Source organism: Mastigoproctus giganteus, chromosome 12 (assembly GCF_048544385.1).
Source record: "Mastigoproctus giganteus isolate SK-2022 chromosome 12, ASM4854438v1, whole genome shotgun sequence".
Lineage (NCBI taxonomy): Eukaryota > Metazoa > Arthropoda > Arachnida > Uropygi > Thelyphonidae > Mastigoproctus > Mastigoproctus giganteus.
In genome coordinates this window covers 130887531-130908288 of record NC_143586.1, presented here as the reverse complement: position 1 = coordinate 130908288, position 20758 = coordinate 130887531, and the positions used below count along the sequence as shown (strand labels likewise).

At 39.3% G+C, this 20758-nt stretch overlaps 1 protein-coding gene across 1 annotated transcript in view; it reads left to right on the top strand.

The window, feature by feature from the left end:
- The first annotated feature begins 2730 nt into the window (after window positions 1-2730).
- Cndp2 (Cytosolic non-specific dipeptidase 2) overlaps window positions 2731-20758 on the top strand; it is a 265591-nt gene continuing 247563 nt past the window's right edge. The window contains exon 1 of the mRNA XM_090386709.1: window positions 2731-2998. Coding sequence (XP_090242835.1) covers window positions 2964-2998 — 35 coding nt within the window. The 5' untranslated portion in view covers window positions 2731-2963. The remainder of the gene's footprint in view (window positions 2999-20758) is intronic.

The window sequence follows — 20758 nt, the reverse complement described above, 5'->3', positions numbered from 1 at the left end:
TCTATTTCCCTGTACAGTTTCTTATTATACTCATCAGAGTCATTAGGCCTATAGCACACTTCTACTCAATTTTGATCTGCCAGTGCTTATGTTACACCAAACTGACTCGACATTGCATTGTCCAGCAATGTCGACTGGCTTCACTTCCTTGGATTTTATGTATTTCTTAACTAATAGCATAACCCCTCCTCCCTTCCTATCCTGTCTATCCTTTCTGTAGACATTGTACTCCCCAAAATTCCAGTTCTATATTCAAACATAAGGATATATCTTTATCCTTATGTTTGAGAATAAGGTGGAGGAGTAATTAAAGGAAGGAGATCAAATTGTTAGGGAGGTTTAATGGGAAAATTGGCATAGATAAAAGAGGATGAAAAGAGTTTTGCGTTCGGAAAAGAGAGAACTAATGAAGAGGACAAAAGAATGTTGGACCCATGCTCGAGGAACGGACTAAGAATTGTGAATGGGTAGTTCCAGAAGAAAGATAGTCACAGTTAAACGAGACATAGTTGGGACGGGAAATGGAAGTGAATAATTGACTACATATTGATTGGTAATGACCTATGGCTGAGAGTGATGGATATTAAGGTGCTACCAGGAGTAGTAATGGTCATTCATTCATTCAAGTCGCCTCATGCTTCGCTAGCTGTCATAATTGTTTCCGTCCCCGTGTCGTAATACATGTTGGCATTTATTACGTAGTGTTATGGATAGTCATAGATAATATATGACAAGACAGTAGAGGTGTTGCTTTTATCAGAAAATTTGAGCACATATACAATATTTTGTTCAATAAACATTCGAAACAAGGTACAGTCAGTCCTCGTATAACACGTGTTTACACTATACGAATTCGATCATAGATTATTTAAATAGGGTAACGATATCGTATATAACACGAAGCGAATTCGCTTATTCACAATTCGCCTTTGTGTTTACAAGAAATGGCAGTCGAACGCGGAATCACTCCAACTGAAAATGTATTTATGTTTTTTATATCAGTGAAGGGGAAACACATTTCACCATAATAATGTAAAAACCCACACAATTCCTGCTATCGGTATTATCGCAAATGCAATTAGATCGAGTTTACTACCAGTTTATAACAGATTCCACTAGCAGAAACATAACTGGAAATTGTTTTATGGTAGTAACCCCCAGAAATGTGAGCTAATGAGATGTAATAGTGTGTCGCTGCCTTTACGGTGTTGTTTATTCAGTTGCTACATGCGCGCAGCTTTTATTATTATTATTAGCCATAAAGTACAAGGAAGCCTGAGGCTTATGCTGCACCAGCCAGAAAAAAAAAAAATTCGGCATTACCCCGAGAGAGGGAGAGTCAGAAGTAGAAGGGAATCACAAAGAAAGAGAAGAATGATGATATCCAGCTTAGGATCCTGGGTGTGCCAAGCCCATACTCACCAGATGTGAGCCCCTGGGGTTAATGTGTATCAAGCGTCCTTCCTCATTTTTTTAATTGTGCTTTATTTCCTAAAAATTAACCCAAGACAGGGCCGAATTTACGTATAAGCAAAATAAGCAGTAGCTTAGGGGGCCCCGGAAAAAATACAGAGATAATAATAAGTGTATTTTTTAGATTTTTTAAAATTAAACTTTTTTTTTGGGATGGGGGCCCCAAAAATTTTGTGCTTAGGGGTTCCGCAATACCTAAATCCGGCCCTGACCCCAGGGACTCACATCTGGTGAGTATGGGCTTGGCACACCCAGGTCCTGAGCTGGATATCATCATTCTTCTCTTTCTTGGTGATTCCTTTCTACTTCTCTCTCTCTCTCTCTCTCAGGGTTACTCAGAATTTTTTTTTTTGCCAGTGCAGTATAAGCCTCAGGCTTCCTTGCACCATATGGCTAATAATAATAATAATAATAATAATAATAATAATAATAATGAGTAAAATACTTAAAAGGTGTGAAAACGAAGCGTCCTGGTGAAGAAACTACAGATTCAAAGAGAAAAAGAAAAGCAATATAGATAAACAAGAGCTGGAGTGGCAAAAGCATTAGCAATATTTGGTTACAAATGGATCAAAAATTCTTACCCGGGAAAATTTGTAGTGGCCTCACACTAGCGTTTATGGCCAAAATCACACCGGCCTCCGGGGTTTCCCCGGTAAGGCTTATAAAAAAGCAAATAGTGAAACGCACTGAGCGAAATGAAAGACCATGTGATATTGCACGTGTTACAGGCCTAAATGAGTCAACGCCGAGAATTAGAAAGAATGCAAAGAAAATAAAAACAACTTTCATTGCAGGAACAACTCGAAGTGTAATCAGTTAGATCAAGACACAAAGAATTGAAGAAATGGAACGGCTGTCATCTGTTTGGATAGCAAATCAAACAAAAAACAAGTTTGCTTATGATAGAAGCAAAAGCATTAGCAATATTTTATTAGCATTAGCATTAGTAGAGGCATATGATGCAAGAAAGCAAGCTTATTCAGCATCAGCCAAAAAAAAAAAAAAACCACTCCCATTTCACCCCTCTGTTCGTTCGAAATACCTGTCCTACGTAATAGTCGTAATAAAACAGTAACGTATTTTATTACGATTATTTATTTGTGTTTGGTAATGTTTTGGTTACAAATGTGTTCAATCTTGAGTGGTCGGAATCTTACCCTATTTTTCTCATAGGGCTTGTTGTTTATATTGCACGATTTTGCATTGCACGAGGTTTTTTAGGAACACAATTATCGTGCTATACGAGGACTGCCTGTGTAAATAAAATGGTTATCCGATGTGGAAGTACAGTAACAGAATTGATACAGAGACTTCGCTTCATGCATATGACGTCATGTTTACTCCTTCTTATTCGTTCCTGCAGCAATGTTTATCATGCGTTAGTCAAGAAGTGGTGGGTCACATGTGTCAGAATTCGGTCTCATAGCATTTTTGGGGCATCTTAGTGAGCACATTCTGTGGTAGTAAGGTTCGAGTTGCTTTTGAAGATGACATCGAGAGAAAGCCTAGAGCCAATTTTCAGGCACGTTATTGCTAGCGGTTTAGAAATTATTTAAGTATAGTTTCAGTTTGGAGCTATTAGTTTACTGTTAATTAAAATTCTTTGTAGTGCATATTTTTCTACCGAGCTTAGCGCTGTATTACCGCTAGCTTGCATGTATTACTGTTAGTTTTTGTGTATTATTCAATGCATAAATTATTTAATATTTAAATTTATAGTACGATACTTTTCATTACATATTATATGAGGAAATTCATATACCTTAGGTAATGAATATAATAAAGTAAAATTATATATTTCTATGATTTTATTTTTATTTTTTCTTTTTATTAATAACAAGATACATACATAGCCATAGTTTCAACTCCTCCCCAATTCATGAAAGTAATGAAGTTACTATATTAAAAAACAAAAAAAAAAAAAAAGGGGCGTTACTTTTAACTTTCGTTATTTTGGTCTGTTGAACTGACGACAATCAGCTGTAAAAGTATGGAGCCGAAGATTTTAAAACGTAAAACAACAATTCCATAAACGTGTATTTCGAATTAAAAAAAGAAAAAAAGTTAATAAATAAATAATTGGGCCATCAGTATATTTTTAAAATTAATTTAGTCGGTTGTTACAGGTCATTTGGCCAGTTTGGAGAATTTTATTAATCATTTCCAATAGTGATTAATTCAGTTTAGTAATAATAATAAAAAAAAAAAAACTTTCAGTGGTTAAGTGCAAATTAAAAATCCTCCTAACCAGATTGGCAGTGATCCAGGCCCTTGATTTCTTGATAAGTAGATGGAGGGAATAGTAAAATCAATTGAGGTGTGGCACCCACGCCACATGGAGGAATGCTGCCCTTCTATGTTACCAGGCAGTACTAGGTGATAGATGATTCTCATCAACCGGTGCAATACCACCACTTTGGTTATTGGAGACTTGAAGTGGTGGTGAAATCCATGTTTAGTCTCTAGAGCTAAGTTCCTGTCAACCTTTCCTTATCTCTTCCATCATGCAGTATGATTGATGACTTTTGGGGTTATGATGAACATCGTGGCGAGATCCAATTTTCTTTACATTTTGAGGGTACAGCTCTAAAACGGTGTTCCCAGGACGGCCGCTACTTAGTACACCGGACCGAACCTATTGGTAATTCTAGGAGGCTTCCGGATCAGCTAGTGTATAATCTTGCTACATCTACTCTGCCAGATAGTGACTGGAGGGAGTCTGAGTAGTGTTTATGCGGGGAGCATTGTCGAAGCCACGTTATGTCAAGGATCTGGGTATATTCTTACCATGTGTATGCCATATCCAAAAATTTCATTACTTCATACAGCATGTCCCAACCCACTTTTCTTACTATTGAATACACCGTGAATTGTCAAACTAATAGAGCAAGCTTATCTGCGAAAAGATCTAAACCTCCCAAGCACTTCCTAATTCATTTCACAAATGTACGTGGTCTCAATTCTAATCTCAATGATATTCATTTCTACTTGCAGTCTGCCAAACCCCATCTACTTCTTCTGACAGAATCTGAGTTATCGGTTGATTCAACTACTGCTCATCTCAGATGCCCAAATTATCCGCTGTATGATTCCTTTCGCCTCAAAGGTGGTACTTGTGCATATGTCCATTCTGATATTCCCTGTCTGGAACAGGACCAGGGTATGTCTGCCAGGGGCAAAGGTTGATGACGTTGTAGAGCGAATATCATCTTTTAAGGGCACAAAAGGTGATATAGTTGTACACGTTGGCACTAATAATATTAAGAGTAGGAGACCGGCAGAATTACTTAACAAGTACAGGTCACTGTTGAACAAAAGCCGAGAATTAGGGTTGAATTTGAAAGTGTCTGCAATTCTGCCCAGACACGATAGGAGGGAGTATATGATGAGAGCCTTGTCGATCAATTCGGCCCTGGAAAGATTGTGCAAGGCTCAAGGGGTAGAATTTTTTTCAGGCTGGACTGTACTTGTTAACAGGAGAGATTGCTTCTACAGGGATGGGATACACTTAAATAGAAAGGGTGCAAGAATATTTGCTGATGCTATCGAGGCAGTGTTAGGTGGGTCGGAAAACTGCTAGCTTGGGGCGAGACAAAGACCAATAGATTGACAGTAGCCACTGGCAGAGGTGAAAGAGATTCTTGCACTGCTTCTATTAGAATGAGCAGAAGCCTGAAAAACAAGATGCATGGTATTTCAGAGACTGCGGGGAGCCATTGCGGTACAAGTAAACACATGGGTTGTGTTAGGGTAGCTAAGAATAGAAACAGGTGCAGGTATACTTGCGTGTACACCAATGCTAGGAGTTTAGTAAATAAATTTGATGAATTTGAGGTATTGCTCAAAACATCGAAGGCAGATATTGTTGGGATATCAGAGACGTGGTGTCACACAGATATAAGGGATGCAGAACTGTAATTTGGGGAGTACAACGTCTACAGAAAGGATAGACAGGATAGGAAGGGAGGAGGGGTTATGCTATTAGTTAAGAAACACATAAAAACCAAGGAAGTGAAGCCAGTCGACATCGCTGGACAGTGCAGTGTGGAGTCAGTTTGGTGTGACATAAACATTGGGAGATCAAAATTGAGAGTAGGAGTGTGCTATAGGCCTAATGACTCTGATGAGTATAATAAGGAACTATACAGGGAAATAGTGGGCCAGTAAATCAGAGTGTCTTATAATGGGAGATTTTAATTTCCCAGATATTGACTGGAATTTGGGGGCTGGTTACTCACACACTAGCAGGACTTTTGTGGATTTATTGGATGATTGTTTTCTACATCAGCATGTTCGGGAGGCAACTAGAGGGAGTAATACTCTTGATTTGATTATCAGCAGTGATTCTTCATGCATTAAGAATCTGCAGATAAATGAACCACTAGGTGGCAGTGATCACAGTGTGCTGAAGTGCGATTTACTCAAAGAGGTAACTACCATTAGGGGTAAAGGGAAGGGTTATTGCTTCCGTAAAGGCGACTACGATGGACTGAGACAGTATTTAAATTCTATACAGTGGGACCAACTGATGATGTTACCAACAGCAAATTCAAAATGGGAAGCATTCAAAGAACTTATCTTGGAAGCTACTAGGCTTTACATACCAACTAAGAAATATTGTTCAAGGTTTAGGCCAAAATGGATGTCAGATGAACTAATGAGGCATATGGCAGAGAAGAAAAATGCATGGGATACATACAAATTAACACATGACACAGAAGCCTATGATAGATACAAGTTGATATGCAACCAAGTTACAAAGGAGGTTAGGCAGGCGAAGGCAGATTACGAGAAATCCTTGGCAAGGGATGCAAAGAAAAACAGCAAAGAGTTCTTTACTTATGTAAACTCTAGAAGGAAGGGGATGAATCAGATTGGTCCACTTGATATTGATGGGTCAAGTGTTGATGATCCTGCTCAGGTAGCTAACAAACTAAATGAATATTTTGCATCGACATTCACACATGAGGAGTTATTCAGCGAGGGGAATGCCAGAGGTGTATTCAACTCTAGCAGTAAGCTACAGAATCTTGAAATAACTGGGAGTAAAGTGGAGGAGAAACTGTTGAAGATAAACACAAGAAAGGCACCCGGGGTGGATGGGATCTATCCAGTTATATTAAAGGAGGCAGCAAAGGAAGTAAGCAAACCCTTAGCCATAATTATGAGAGCTTCCTTGGACTCAGGGGAGGTACCCATAGACTGGAGATGTGCAAATGTGACCCCAATTCACAAAGGAGGATCAAAGGCTGACACAAGTAATTATAGACCTATGAGCTTAACTTCTGTTCCAGGAAAATTAATGGAGGCACTGGTTAAAGAAGCACTGCAGAATCATTTAGACAAGACTTCAGTTATAGCTCAGACACAGCATGGTTTTGTTAAGGGGAGGTCTTGCCTGACCAACTTGATTGGATACTATGATGCAGTCACAAAAGAACTGGATGCAGGGAATAACTTTGATATTATATACTTGGATCTTAGAAAGGCTTTTGATACTATTGCACATGGAAGACTGCTACACAAATTGGAGCAGTGTGACATTGGAGGCAAATTGCTGCTATGGATAAAGGGGTGGTTGATGGGGAGAAGACAGAGAGTGGTAATCAATGGACACTGCTCATCGTGGACTGATGTTATTAGTGGAGTCCCTCAGGGCTCAGTGTTAGGTCCATTATTGTTTTCTGTATTTATAAATGATATTAATGATGGTATATCGGGCTTAATGTCCAAGTTTGCAGACGATACAAAGGTTGGCAGGGTTGTCAAGGACACTACTGACACTATGCTGCTGCAACAGGATCTGGAAAGGTTGAGCAGATGGGCTGAGAGGTGGCAAATGAAGTTTAACATTGACAAATGTAAAGTACTACACATGGGAAACAGCAACCCCAGAGCAACGTATCAACTCTGTGGTACTACACTGACAGTGGTAGAGAATGAAAGGGACTTGGGGGTGGTTGTGCAGGCAGATATGAAGTTCTCTGAGCAGTGCAGATGGGCTGCAAGAGTAGCTCATGGAGTATTGTCAATGATATACAGGAATTTTTCTAGCAGGGATAAGGAGGTGATTATTCCATTGTATAAGGCGATGGTCAGGCCACACCTAGAGTACTGTATACAGGTCTGGAGGCCTCATTTCAAGAAGGATGTAGAGCTGCTGGAACGAGTACAGAGAAGGGCAACAAGATTAGTGAATGGAACAAAGGGGTGCTCTTACGAAGAAAGGCTTAAGTTTTGCAAATTACAGTGTCTGGAGACTAGGCACCAGCGAGGTGATCTGATAGAGGTGTATAAAGCCTTGAATGGTTTAAGCATGCTCAATGCTGATGGGATTCTTCCTCTAGCTCAGAAAAATCACCTGAGAGGGCATAAATTCAAATTGAGGAAAGACAGATGTAGGATGGACGTGCGAAAATTTGCCTTTAGCCAGCGGGTGGTTGGTTGGTGGAACAGACTTCCATCCCTTGTGGTGGAGGTTGATAGCCTAAATAAGTTTAAGGCTCAGCTGGACAGGTATTTTGAACGAACAGAGGGGTGAAGTGGAAGTGGGTTTTTTTTTTTTTTTTTGGCTGATGCTGCATAAGCTTGCTTTCTTGCATCAGATGCCTCTACTAATGCTAATGCTGTCAGAGATTGGCAATTTGGAATCGCCTCTTTGATCTTCACTGGCTTAAAATCTCTCTACCTCATTGTGTCAAATTCATCTGTTGTGTCTACCGTTCTCCCAACTGCACTAATCACTTGGAGCTCTTTGACTTCCTGTCTTTGCAACTTTACTTTCTCCAGTCCAACTTTCCTAACAGTGAGGTAATTTTCCTTGGTGATTTTAATGTTCACAACTCCAGCTGGCTTCTGTTTTCTAGTCGCACCGACCCAGCTGGTTGAGATGCTGAGGCTTTTGAAATTACTAATGACCTTGCACAGATTGTTCATTTACCTACCAGAATACCGGACAATCCTAACCATACAGCCAACACACTTGATCTTTTTCTCACAAACGACCCTTCTAAGTACACAGTCGAAGTGAGAGGTCCTTTAGGCACTTCAGATTACAACTTGGTGATTGCCTCTTCTGCAATGGAGCCTTTATCTCATGGCTATTCCCAACTTCTTGTTGTTTGGCATTACAAGAATGCAAAATTGGATGACCTGCGAGATTTCTTTTCCTTGGTTGGATTACTGTTTCAAAACATCTGATGTCAACGTTTGCTCAGATCATGTCAGTGAAATTATTCTTGTAGGAATGGAATCCTTTATCCCACACTCCACTTTAAAATCTCGTCCTTTATCTAAACCTTGGTTTTTCAATAAATGTGCTAAGGCTGTTCAAGAGAAGAATGTTGCATATCATAATTGGCTTGTTTCTAATTCTTCAGTTTCTGCCTACACCAAAGCTCACAACAATTGTAAAGCAGTTATTAATCAGTCTAAACTAGAGTTTGAACAGGCTAAGAGTAGAAAACTTGCTTCTTGCCCTAATGGTAGCTGAGCATTCTGGTCTCTTGCCAAAGCTATTGGCTGTAACTTTGCCCATCTCTGCTCCCACCTCTGTTCAAACCAGATGGTTCATTTGTCACTTCAGCCAAGGATAAAGCTGACCTGCTAGCATCCCATTTTTCTTCCAACTCATGTATTAATGATCTTGGTAAAATACCTCCCACCATTCCCAACCATTCAATGCCTCCTGTGATCTTCCGTCAAAAGGATGTCAGAAAGATTTTGACGAATCTTGATGCTAAGAAAGCTCCAGGTCCCGATGGTATTTCTCCACTTGTTCTCAAAACCTGTGCTCCTGAACTTACTCCTATTCTTTGCCACCTCTTTTCACTTTCTTATTCCAAAGGTGTTTTTCCTTCTGCTTGGAAATTTGCTCATATCCAGCCAGTTCCTAAAAAGGGTGACAAATCCCTCCAATAAAATTATCATCCCATTGCAATTACTTCTACTCTTTCTAAAGTAATGGAGAAATCAATTAACCGCCAACTCTTAAACTACCTAGAAACCTTCCGTCTGATCAATGATCGCCAGTATGGATTCTGCCAGTGTCGATGCACTGGTGATATTCTGGCTTATGTTACCCATTTATGGACTAATTCAATGGAAAGGTTCGGTGAAACACAAGTAGTTGCTCTTGACATCTCAAAGGCTTTTGATCGTGTTTGGCCTAAAGGTCTTCTAAACAAGGTTCCATCTTATGGTTTGCCAACTGTTTTTAGTAATTGGTTATCCAGTTTTCTCTCTGATCGCTCACTGGAGGTGATGGTAGATGGCGCTCTGTCTTCTAACCTCTCCAGTAATGCTGGTATCCCCCAAGGTTCATTTCTTTCCCCCACTCTTTTCCTCTTGTATATTAATGACCTTCTTCCATTGACTGGAAATCCTGTCCATAGGTTTGCCGATGATAGCACATTCCATTCCACTTTCCATTTCGAGAAAACTTGTCCTGCTCAATCAACTTCAACTTCTCGAATATCCACTATCAGTTCTCTTAAATGCTGATCTCCAGTGGGGCAAAGACAACTTAGGTCATTCCAATCCTTCTAAAATATCAGTCTGGTCTTATCTTGCAAAAAGGATTCTTCAGCTCCTATGCTTATCTTTGGTGACACTCCAATTTCTAGGCAAGATGATATCTCTTTTGGGGAGTACCCTTCTAATCTCTCTTGGCATAAACACATTGCAAATTATGCTTCCTCTGCATCTAAAAACTTTGTTTTCTCTTTCGCTCTCAGCGTTTATTTTCTTCCAAACAGTTGTTCACTCTGTACAAATCATAAATCTGCTGTACCATGGAATATTGTCCCACATCTGGGGGTGTTGCCCCCAAAACATCTAGATTCCATTCAGAAGTGGGCAGTTCGGTTAATTAATTACTCATCTCTAACCGAGTCTCTCCACTCACTGTCTCATAGACGTACTGTTTCTGCTGCATGCCCTTCTACAGATACTTCTATGGGCACTGGTCTTCTGAATTGGCTTCTATAATTCCCGCTCTTTCTTTCAAACAGTCTGTACACATGCCCCCAACATCCATTCACTGTCCAACTTCAAACTCACAGAACCAGCTTTTCATCTTCCTTGTTTATTCATTCAACTGCCTTTTTCTGGAACAACCTTCCATCATATGTATTTCCCAAGAATTACAGTCTACAGATGTTCAAGTCTAATGTCAACAAATATCTTCTTTTGTCTTTTCAACCTCCAACCCAAGCGCGGTATGTATTGAGTGCTATAGGTTCTAATACTTCATGTTTGGAGTTTTCATGAAAAAAAAGATTATGTAGCAACAGCCAAAAAAAAAAAAAAAAACCACCCTTCCCAGTTCACCCATCCCTTCACTCCAACTGTTTGTCTAGTTCTGCTTTGAACTTATTTAAGTTGTTTACCTCGAGTACAGTAGATGGAAGTTTATTCGAACTATCAACCTCCTGCTGGCTAAGGGCAAATTTCTGCACATCTATTGTACAATTGTCTTTCCTCAGTTTGAATTTATGCTCCCTCATATGAGTAATCTGACTAAGAGGAAGAATCCCATCAGCTTCGAGCTTCCCTAAACCATTCAAGGCATTATACACCTCAATTAGATCATCTCGCAGGTGCCTAGTCTCCAAACACGGCAATTTGGCTAACTTAAGCCTTTTGTGGTAACAGCAACCCTTTGTTCCTCTTGCCAACCTCATTGCCCTTCTCTGTACTCGTTCCAGCAGCTCCACATCTTTGATAAAATGAGGCCTCCAGGCCTGTATGCATTACTCAAGGTGTGGCATGACAATTGCCTCATATAAGGTGACAATCACGTCCGTAACAATTTTAGAAAAACTCCTGTATATCATTGACAAGGCACCATAAGCTACTCTTTCAGTCTGTCTGCACTTCCCAGAAAACTTCATATCTGACTTCACAATTATCCAGGTCATTTTCATTCACCACTACCCTGAGTGTTGTACCACATAGTTATGTTACTCTGGGGTTACTGCTACCGATATGTAGTACATTGCATTTGTCAATGTTAAACTTCAGTTGCCACCTCAGAGCCCATCTGCCTAAGTTTTCTAGATATTGTTGCAGTAGTGTACTGTCATTAACAACCCTGCCAACCTTCGTATCGTCTGCAAACTTAGACATTAACCGTGATATACCATTATCAATATCATTGATAAATACAGAAAACAGTGGATCCAACAACAAACCCTGGGGAGCTTCACTAATAACATTAGTATACGAAGAGCAGTGTCCATCGATTACCACTCTGTGTTATTAGCATTAGTAGAGGCATATGGCCGACTGGGCTAGCCGGGTGGGTAAAGTGCCTGCCTGGCAACCCAAAGGTCACGGGTTCGAATCCCGCCTCGGACTTGGATCAAAGTACTGCAAAAACCTTGGGAGGTGCATTATGACCACAGAAACCAATGCGCCAACCACTACCAAAAAAAAAAAAACCACTTCTGTTTCACCCCTCCGTTCGTTCGAAATACCTGTCCAACTGAGCCTTAAATTTATTTAAGCTATCAACTTCCACAACAAGGGATGGAAGTCTGTTCCACCAACCAACTACCCACTGGCTAAAGGCAAATTTCCGCACATGTATCCTACATCTCTTTCCTCAATCTGAATTTATGCCCTCTCAGGTGATTATTCTGAGCAAGAGGAAGAATCCCATCGGCATTGAGCATGCTCAAACCATTCAAGGCTTTATACACCTCTATCAGATCACCTCGCTGGTGCGTAGTCTCCAGACACTGTAATTTGCAAAACTTAAGCCTTTCTTCATAAGAGCAACCCTTTGTCCCATTTACTAATCTTGTTGCCCTTCTCTGTACTCGTTCCAGTAGATTTACATCCTTCTTGAAATGAGGCCTTCAGACCTGCATACAGTACTCAAGGTGTGGCCTGACCATTACCTTATACAAGGGAATAATCACTTCCTTATCCCTGCTAGAAAAAAACTTCCTGTATATCATTAACAAGACACCATGAGCTACTCTTGCAGCCCATCTGCACTGCTCAGAGAACTTCATATCTGCCTTTACAATTACCCCCAGGTCCTTTTCATTTTCTGCCACTGTCAGTGTAGTACCACTGAGTTGAGACGTTGCTCTGGGGTTGCTGTTTCCCATATGTAATACTTTACATTTGTCAATGTTAAACTTCATTTGCCACCTCTCAGCCCATCTGCTCAACCTTTCCAGATCCTGTTGCAGGGTTGTTAAGGACACTACTGAAGCTATGCTGCTGCAACAGGATCTGCTCAACCTTTCCAGATCCTGTTTCAGCAGCATAGCATCAGTAGTGTCCTTAACAACCCTGCCAACCTTTGTATCGTCTGCAAACTTGGACATTAAGCTTGATATACCATCATCAATAACGTTTATAAATACAGAAAAGAGTAATGGACCCAACAATGAACCCTGAGGGACTCCACTAATAACATTAGTCCACGATGAGCAGTGTCCATTGATTACCACTCTCTCCTCCTCCTCAACCATCCCTTTATCCATAGCAGCAATTTGCTCCAATGCCACACTGCTCCAATTTGTGTAGCAGTCTTCCATGTGCAACAGTATCAAAAGATTTTCTAAAATCCAAGTATATGATATCAAAATTATGTTTTGCATTGAGTTCTTTTGTGACCACATAGTATCCAATGAAATTTTTCAGACAACACTTTCATTTAATAAACATATGCTGTGTCTGAACCATAACTGAAGACTTGTCTAGATTATCCTGCATTTTTTCTTTAACCAGTAACTCTTTAACCATTATTATCCCTGGAACAGATGTTAAACTTACAGGTCTCTAATCATCAATTGATCCCCCATTAGCATTAGTTGAGGCATATGATGCAGGAAAGCAAGCTTGTATAGCATCAGCCAAAAAAAAAAAAAAAAACCCCTTCCAATTTCACCCATCTGGTCTCTCCAAATGTTTTTCTTGTTCATCTTTAAATTTATTGAAGCTATCAACTTCCACAACAACAGATGGAACTGTTTTCCAGCAATCAACTACCCGCTGGCTAAAGGCAAATTTCCGCATATCTATTCTACAAGTATCTTTTTTCAATTTGAATCTATGCCCTCGGGTTCATAATCTGAGCAATTGGAAGTATCCCATCAGTATTGAGCCTGCTGAAACTATTCAAGGCCTTGTATACCTCAAACAGGTCACCTCTCAGGTGCCTAGGCTCCAGATGTTGCAACTTGCAGAACTTTAGCCTCTCTTGGTAAGAGAAACCCTTTGTTCTTTCACCAATCTTGTTGTATTTCTCTTTTCTTGTTTTAGCAACTCTACATTCTTCCTAAAATGAAGCCTCCAGACCTAAAAGCAGTACTCAAGGTGTGTCCTGACCATTGACTTATACAAGGGGATAATCACTTCCTTGTTTCTGCTAGAAAAATTCCTATATATCATCGACAAAACTCCATGACCAGCTCTGGAATCCCATCTGCACTGCTCAGAGAACTTCATATCTGACTGCACAATTACACCCAGGTCTTTTTCTTTCTCCACCTCCCTGAGATGTAGTACCACGCAGGCCGACCGGGCTAGCCGAGTGGGTAAAGTACCTGCCCGGCAACCCAAAGGTCGCGGGTTCGATTCCCGCCTCGGGCTTGGATCAAAGTACTGTACTGCAAAAACCTTGGGAGGTGCAATATGGCCACAGAAGCCGATGCGCCAACAACTTCCAAATCAAAAAAAACAAAAAAGTACCACGCAGTTGATACTTTTCTGTTGGGCTACTGCTACCCATATGCAGTACTTTGTATTTGTCAATGTTAAACTTTAATTGCCATTTCTCAGCCCATCTGCCTGACTTTTCTAGATCCTGCTGCAGTAGCATACTGTCATTAACAGCCCTGCCGACCTTTGTATCTTCTGCAAACTTGGATCTTAAGCCCGATATATCTTCATAAATATTATTGATAAATACACAAAGCAACAATGGGCCCAGCCGAACCCTGGGGGACTCTGATAATAACATAAGTTCTTGTAGAGCAGTGTCCATTGATTACCACTCTGTCTTCTCCCACTTAACCATCCGGCGCCTACGTAGCCAGGTGGGAAGGAGCAGCAGTGCGTAGCACACGCTTCTTGATTAGACCGGGGTTCGAGCCCGTCACCACCAAATACGGAGGATGCGGAAAGGTCATTCAGGGAATGACCACCGCATATCCCGGAGCAATATGGCCTTAGTTGCTAATGCTCCTAAAAACCAAATAACATAACAACAACTTAACCATCCCTTTATCCATAGCAGCAATTTGCCTCCAATGCCACACTGCTCCAATTTGTGCAGCAGTCTTCCATGTGCAACAGTATCAAAGGCCTTTCTAAGAGCCAAATATATATTATTGAAGTTATTCTTTGCATCCAGTTCCTTTGTGACTACATCATAGTATCTAATCAAATTAGTCAGACAAGATTTTCCCTTAACAAACCCATTCTGTGTCCGAGCTATAAGTGAAGTCTTGTCTAGATGATCCTGCAATGCTTCTTTAACCAGTGCCCCCATTAATTTCCCTGGAACAGAAGTTAAACTAACAGGTCTGTAATTACCTGTGTCTCCCTTTGATCCTCCTTTGTGGATTGGGGTCACATTTGCACATCTACAGTCCATGGGTACCTGAATTATGAGAGCTTCCCTGAGTCCAGGGAAGCTCTCATAATTATGGCTAAGGGTTTGCTTACTTCCTTTGCTGTCTCCTTCAATATAGCTGGATAGATTCCATCTGTCCCAGGTGCCTTTTTTGTATTTAACTTCAACAATTTCTCCTTCACTTTGCTCTCCTTTATTACAAAATCATTTAGCTCCCTGTTAATTTAGTAAACTTGTCTTCTCCCCTTCCTTTCAGAATTCCCGGATGTATGAATGTAGGTGCAAAATACTCAGTTTGCTAACTGTCTGAGCAGTATCATCAAAGGTTGAACCACCAACATTAAGTGGACCAATCTGATTCATCCCCTTCCTCCTTTGTGACTTGTTTACAGACTAGCTTATGTTTGCCATAGCCTTCTGTGTCACATGATAATTTATATGCATCCCAAGGATTTTTCTTATCTGTCGCAGGCCTCATTAGTTCATCTGACATCCATTTAGGTCTAAATCTTGAACAGTATTTCTTAGTTGGTATGAAAAGCCTAGTAGCTTCCAAGATTAATTCTTTGAAGGCTTCCCATTTGGAATTTGCTGTGTTTAACATCAGTTGATCCTACTGTATAGAATTTTTAAAAACTATGAGACCAGTGTAGTCACCTTTGCGAAAACAAAAACCCTTTCCTTTACACTTGATGGTAGTAAATCCCACATCAGCACACTGTGATCACTGTCACCTAGTGGTTCCTTTATCTGGAAATTTTGAATGCATGAATAATCATTGCTGATAATCAGATCAAAATTATTACTCCCTCTGAACATGTTGCCCTTCGAACATGTTACTGTAGAAAACAATTCTCCAATAAATCCCCAAAAGTCTTGTTAGTGGGTGAGTGATCATCCTGCAAGTTCCAGTCTTTATATGGAAAGTTAAAATTCCCCATTACAAGACATTCTGGTCCACTCTTGCTTTTCTGCACAATTGTTTGTTGTACTCAGAGTCATTAGGCCTATAACACAGTTCTACTCTCATTTTACCTTTCCCAGTTCTTATGTCACACCTAACTGACTGAACATTACACTGTCCACCATATCAACAGGATGCACTTCCTTAGATTTTGTTTCTTTCCTAACAGCATAACCTTTCCTACCCTGTCTATCCTTTCTGTACACATTGTACTCCTCAATTCCAATTCTGTACTTCATATATCTGTGTGACATCAAGTCTCTGATATCCCAACAATATCTGCCTTTACTAGGTCGTTATATGTAAACTAGGTTATTATATTTAGTTATAAAAGTACAATTTAATTGACAATGAAATTTATTAAGATTAGTAAATTTTACTGATTAATTGATACTACTATACTCACTATGTAGTTTTCCTTTAATAATATTGTATCTGGTTTTCTCTCAGGGCACTGACTGCAGGCGATGGCAGATGGCTGTCTTCTAATTTATCTCTTAATGCTGGTGTTTCCCATGGTTTATTTCTTTTGCTCTCTTTTCCTCTTGTATATTAATGACCATCTTTCATTGATCAGAAATCCCATCCATAGTTTTGATGATGATAGCAAATTAAACTTTATCCTTTCAGTTTCAGAAACCTTGCCGTTCAACTTCTTGAATATCCACTACCAGTATTCTTAATTGTTGATCTGCAATTAATTCTACTATGGAGCAAAGAGAACTTAGTTGATTTAAATACTTTTAAAACTCAGTCTTATATTTCACAAAAAAGGATTCTTTCTGCTCCTATGCTTATGACACTCAGATTTCTAGACGAGATCACATCTTCGTTAGGGATACCTTGTAATCTCTCTTGGCATAAGCACATTACAAATATTGCTTTCTTTGCTTCTACAAACCGGATTTTCTTTCGCTCTCAACATTACTTTTCTTCCAAGTAGCTGCTCATTCTGTATAAATCTTGAAATCCACCTTACCATTGAATATTGTTCCCACATTTGGGACAGTGCTCCCATAATCCCCCTTGGAGTTCTACACTCTATTCAAGAGAGCAGTTAGATAAGTTAATAACCCCTTTCTAACAGATTCTGTTCTCTCTCTGTCTCATAATGTTCTGTTTCTGCTGTATGCATTTTCTATAGATACTTCCATGGGCACTGTTCTTCTGAGTTTGCTTCTATAATTTCTGGTGTCTCTTCTAAACCAGTCTGAACAAATGCCACAGCCAGTTGTCAATCTTTTACTGTGCAATTTCAAAACTACAGAACCAACTTTTTATCTTCTAATTTAATTCTTCAACTTTTGTTTCTAGTATCACTTCTCTTTATATGTATTTCCTGAAAACTGTAATGTACAGAAATTTAAGCCTGATGTCAACAAGTAGCTTCTTTCATCTTCTCAACCATTGCTTATTAAGTACTCTAGGTTCTAATACCTCCTGTTTGGGGTTTTAATAATAAAAAAAAGTGTGTGCGTGCTGCACCAGGGCCGGATTTCCCATTAGGCACTGTAGGGCAGTGCCTAGGGCCTACAAAGGAAGGGAAAAAAAAACAGAATAATGCAACCAAAAAAAATTATTTTGAAAACAATAATTCCACAATGTCTAGGCTACATTTCCTAAGAAAGTTTTCTTTTTCAACTTCTCATTGCAGCAAAGCCTTTCATAACGTAATCAAAGTCCATATTGCCAGTAATGTCATTCAAATGCACAGAAGAGCCAAAGATGATAGGTGATCTTCACTCAGTGTTGAGTGCATACAGATCTTGATTCGCTTAAGTTTAGAAAATGATCTGTCTCCCTCTACATTTGATCCAGTTATCAATAGATAAATCCTCAGATCAGTGTGCACATTTTAAAAACTTATAACAAATTTATCTTTTAATTTGGATTTTATCAGTTCCACTACACACACTTTGTCCTTGTACAATGCAGAAAACATCACCATTTCATCAACAGTCAGACTTCCAAGTCTGATGAATGGATGTTGACTAACTTTCTGGTTTTGGATTCAACTGTATCTTTTGATAGAAATTTGTCTGCAAGAAACCTGAAGGTAACGTGCTGTATGCAGCACACTTTTTTTTTTTTTGACTAGTATGTCTAAAATACGATAAACCTGAATTCAAAATGCATCTTTTGCACTATAGTTCTTGTACCAATTCCTCTGGTGTTTCATAAAACAGTCTTCTTTTTCCGCTTTCAGTCTTCGTACTGTCTGTAATCAGAATTTTGAACAAAGTTTTATGCCTTTTTTTTTTTCAAAATCATCAAATTTGTCTTCATCTTGAACAGCAACCAAATAATCCAGAAGGGTATTATATAATTTTGCTATTAGTACAACTAAATTCCAATTTCTTGGAGTGCTTTATTTTCTCTATCAGTATTTTTCAGCAGCTTAGCATTAGCAGAGGCATATGATGCATAAAGCAAGCTTATACAGCATCAGCCAAAAAAAATACCAGAAAACTCCTTCCCATTTCACCTATCCATTCGTTCCAGATGTTTGTCTAGTTCTGCCCTGAATTTATTTATGCTGTCAACTTCTATGACAGATGGAAGTTTGTTCTAGCAATCAACCATCCACTGGCTAAAGGCAAACTTCTGCAATTCTATTCTACAACTGTCTTTCCTCAATTTGAATTTGTCCCCTCAGGCGACTAATCTGGGCAACAGGAAAAATCACATCATGCATTAAGAATCTGCAGATAAATGAGTGGCAGTGATCACATTGTGCTGATGTGGGATTTAGTCAAAGAGGTAACTACCATCTGGTAAAGGGAAGGGTTTTTGCTTTTGTAATGGTGTTTACGGTGGTCTGAGACAGTTTTCAAATTCTATGCAGTGGGACCAACTGATGTTACCAATAGCAAATTCTAAATGGGAAGCATTCAAAGAATTAATCTTGGAAACTACTAGGCTTTTCATAACACCTAAAAAAATATTGTTCAAGGTTTAGGTCTAATGACCAACCCACAAGTTGCAATCAGTATCTGGGAAATTAAAATCCCCCATTATAATACAATCTGATTTACTGGCACACTATTTCTCTGTACCGTTGTTCATTATATTCATCAGAGTCATTAGGCCTATAACACACTCCTACTCTCAATTTTGCTTTGCCTTATATCACACCAAACTGACTCGGCACTGCACTGTCCACTCATGTCAACTGGCTGCACTTCCTTAGATTTCGTTTCTTAACTAATAGCTAAACCCTTCCTATCCTGTCTATCCTTCCCATACACATTGTATTCCCGAAATTCCAATTCTGAAATCTTTATATCTGTGACACCACATCTCTGATATTCCAACAATATCTGCTTTTGATGTTTTGACCAACACCTCAAATTTATTTACTAGGAGTATGTAAATAAATTTACATACTCCTAGCATTGGTGTATGTGCACCTGTCCTGTTTTTTTTTTAGCTACTCTAACACAGCCCAGCCCATGTATTTACTTTTTCCATGATGACACCCAACAGTCTCTGAAATGCCCAGCACCTTGTTTTCCAGGCTGCTGCTGATTGCAGTAGAAGCAGTGCAAAAATCAATTTCACCTCTGCCAGTGGCTACTGTTAATCTATTGGTCTGTGTATCCTCCCAAGCTACTAGTTTTCCAATCCACCTAACACTGCTTTGATATCATCAACAAATAGTCTTGCACCCTTTCTATTTAAGTGTATCCCATTCCTGTAGAAGCAGTCTCTCCTGTTAACAAGCACAGACCAGGCTGAGAAAAATTCTACCCCATGAGCCTTGCACAGTCTCTCCAGGGCTGAATTGATTGATAAGGCTCTCATCATATACTCCTCCTATCGTGTCTGGGTAAAATTGCACACACTTTCAAATTCAGTTGTAACTCGCGGAGTATTTTCAAAATGGACCTGTACTTTTAAGTAATTCCACCGGTCTCTTACTCTTAAGATCTTTCCAAATGACTGTCATTAATGTCATTTCTAAGCCATTCAGCCTTTTTTTTTTTTTTTTTTTTTATATCAAAGCTTGGTTCATGAACCACTGTTAGTTTTTGTTCTTCACATTCTCAGATATTTCTTAGTACTGCACAGGTTTTATTTAATTTATTTTCAGTGATCTTTCAGCATCCTAATGTGATGACCATCTTGTAACTTCTGATTTCTGGCTGAGATTGTATTTTTCCTTGGTCTCAGATCATCTTTGTGGAGAGGCTGCAAAGAACATATAAAGCGATTGTAAAATGTTTAAAAATTAACAGCAGCCCAGCAGCTTTATGCACACATGGTCCTTACTAAATTATGGCTGTGTGCAGCACATGTGATTTTTGATGATTTCTTTGAATCTCGTTTGGAGTCCAGAATACATCCTGTTCATGTTAGCAGCATTGTCGTATAAGTGAGATCTGCAATTTGCTACTTCTATTCCATGTTTGTCAAGAAAAGCTACCCTCTCAAAAAATATTTTTAATCCTGCTTTTCAATGGGAACAAATATTAAGAAGCACTTTTACTTCTCCATCGTTTGATACTTAACAAATAATGACCAACAACTGATCTGCATGACTTGCATAAGGGGTTGAATCTATACTGATGCTGTAATATTTGGCTTCTTTAAGTGATCAGTGCCAACACTTCATATAATAAATTGATAAATTCTTCATATGTAGTAGGTGGTAGATGACTTTCATCAACTGGTGAAATATCACCACTTTGCTTATTGGAGGCTTGAAGTGGTGAAACCCA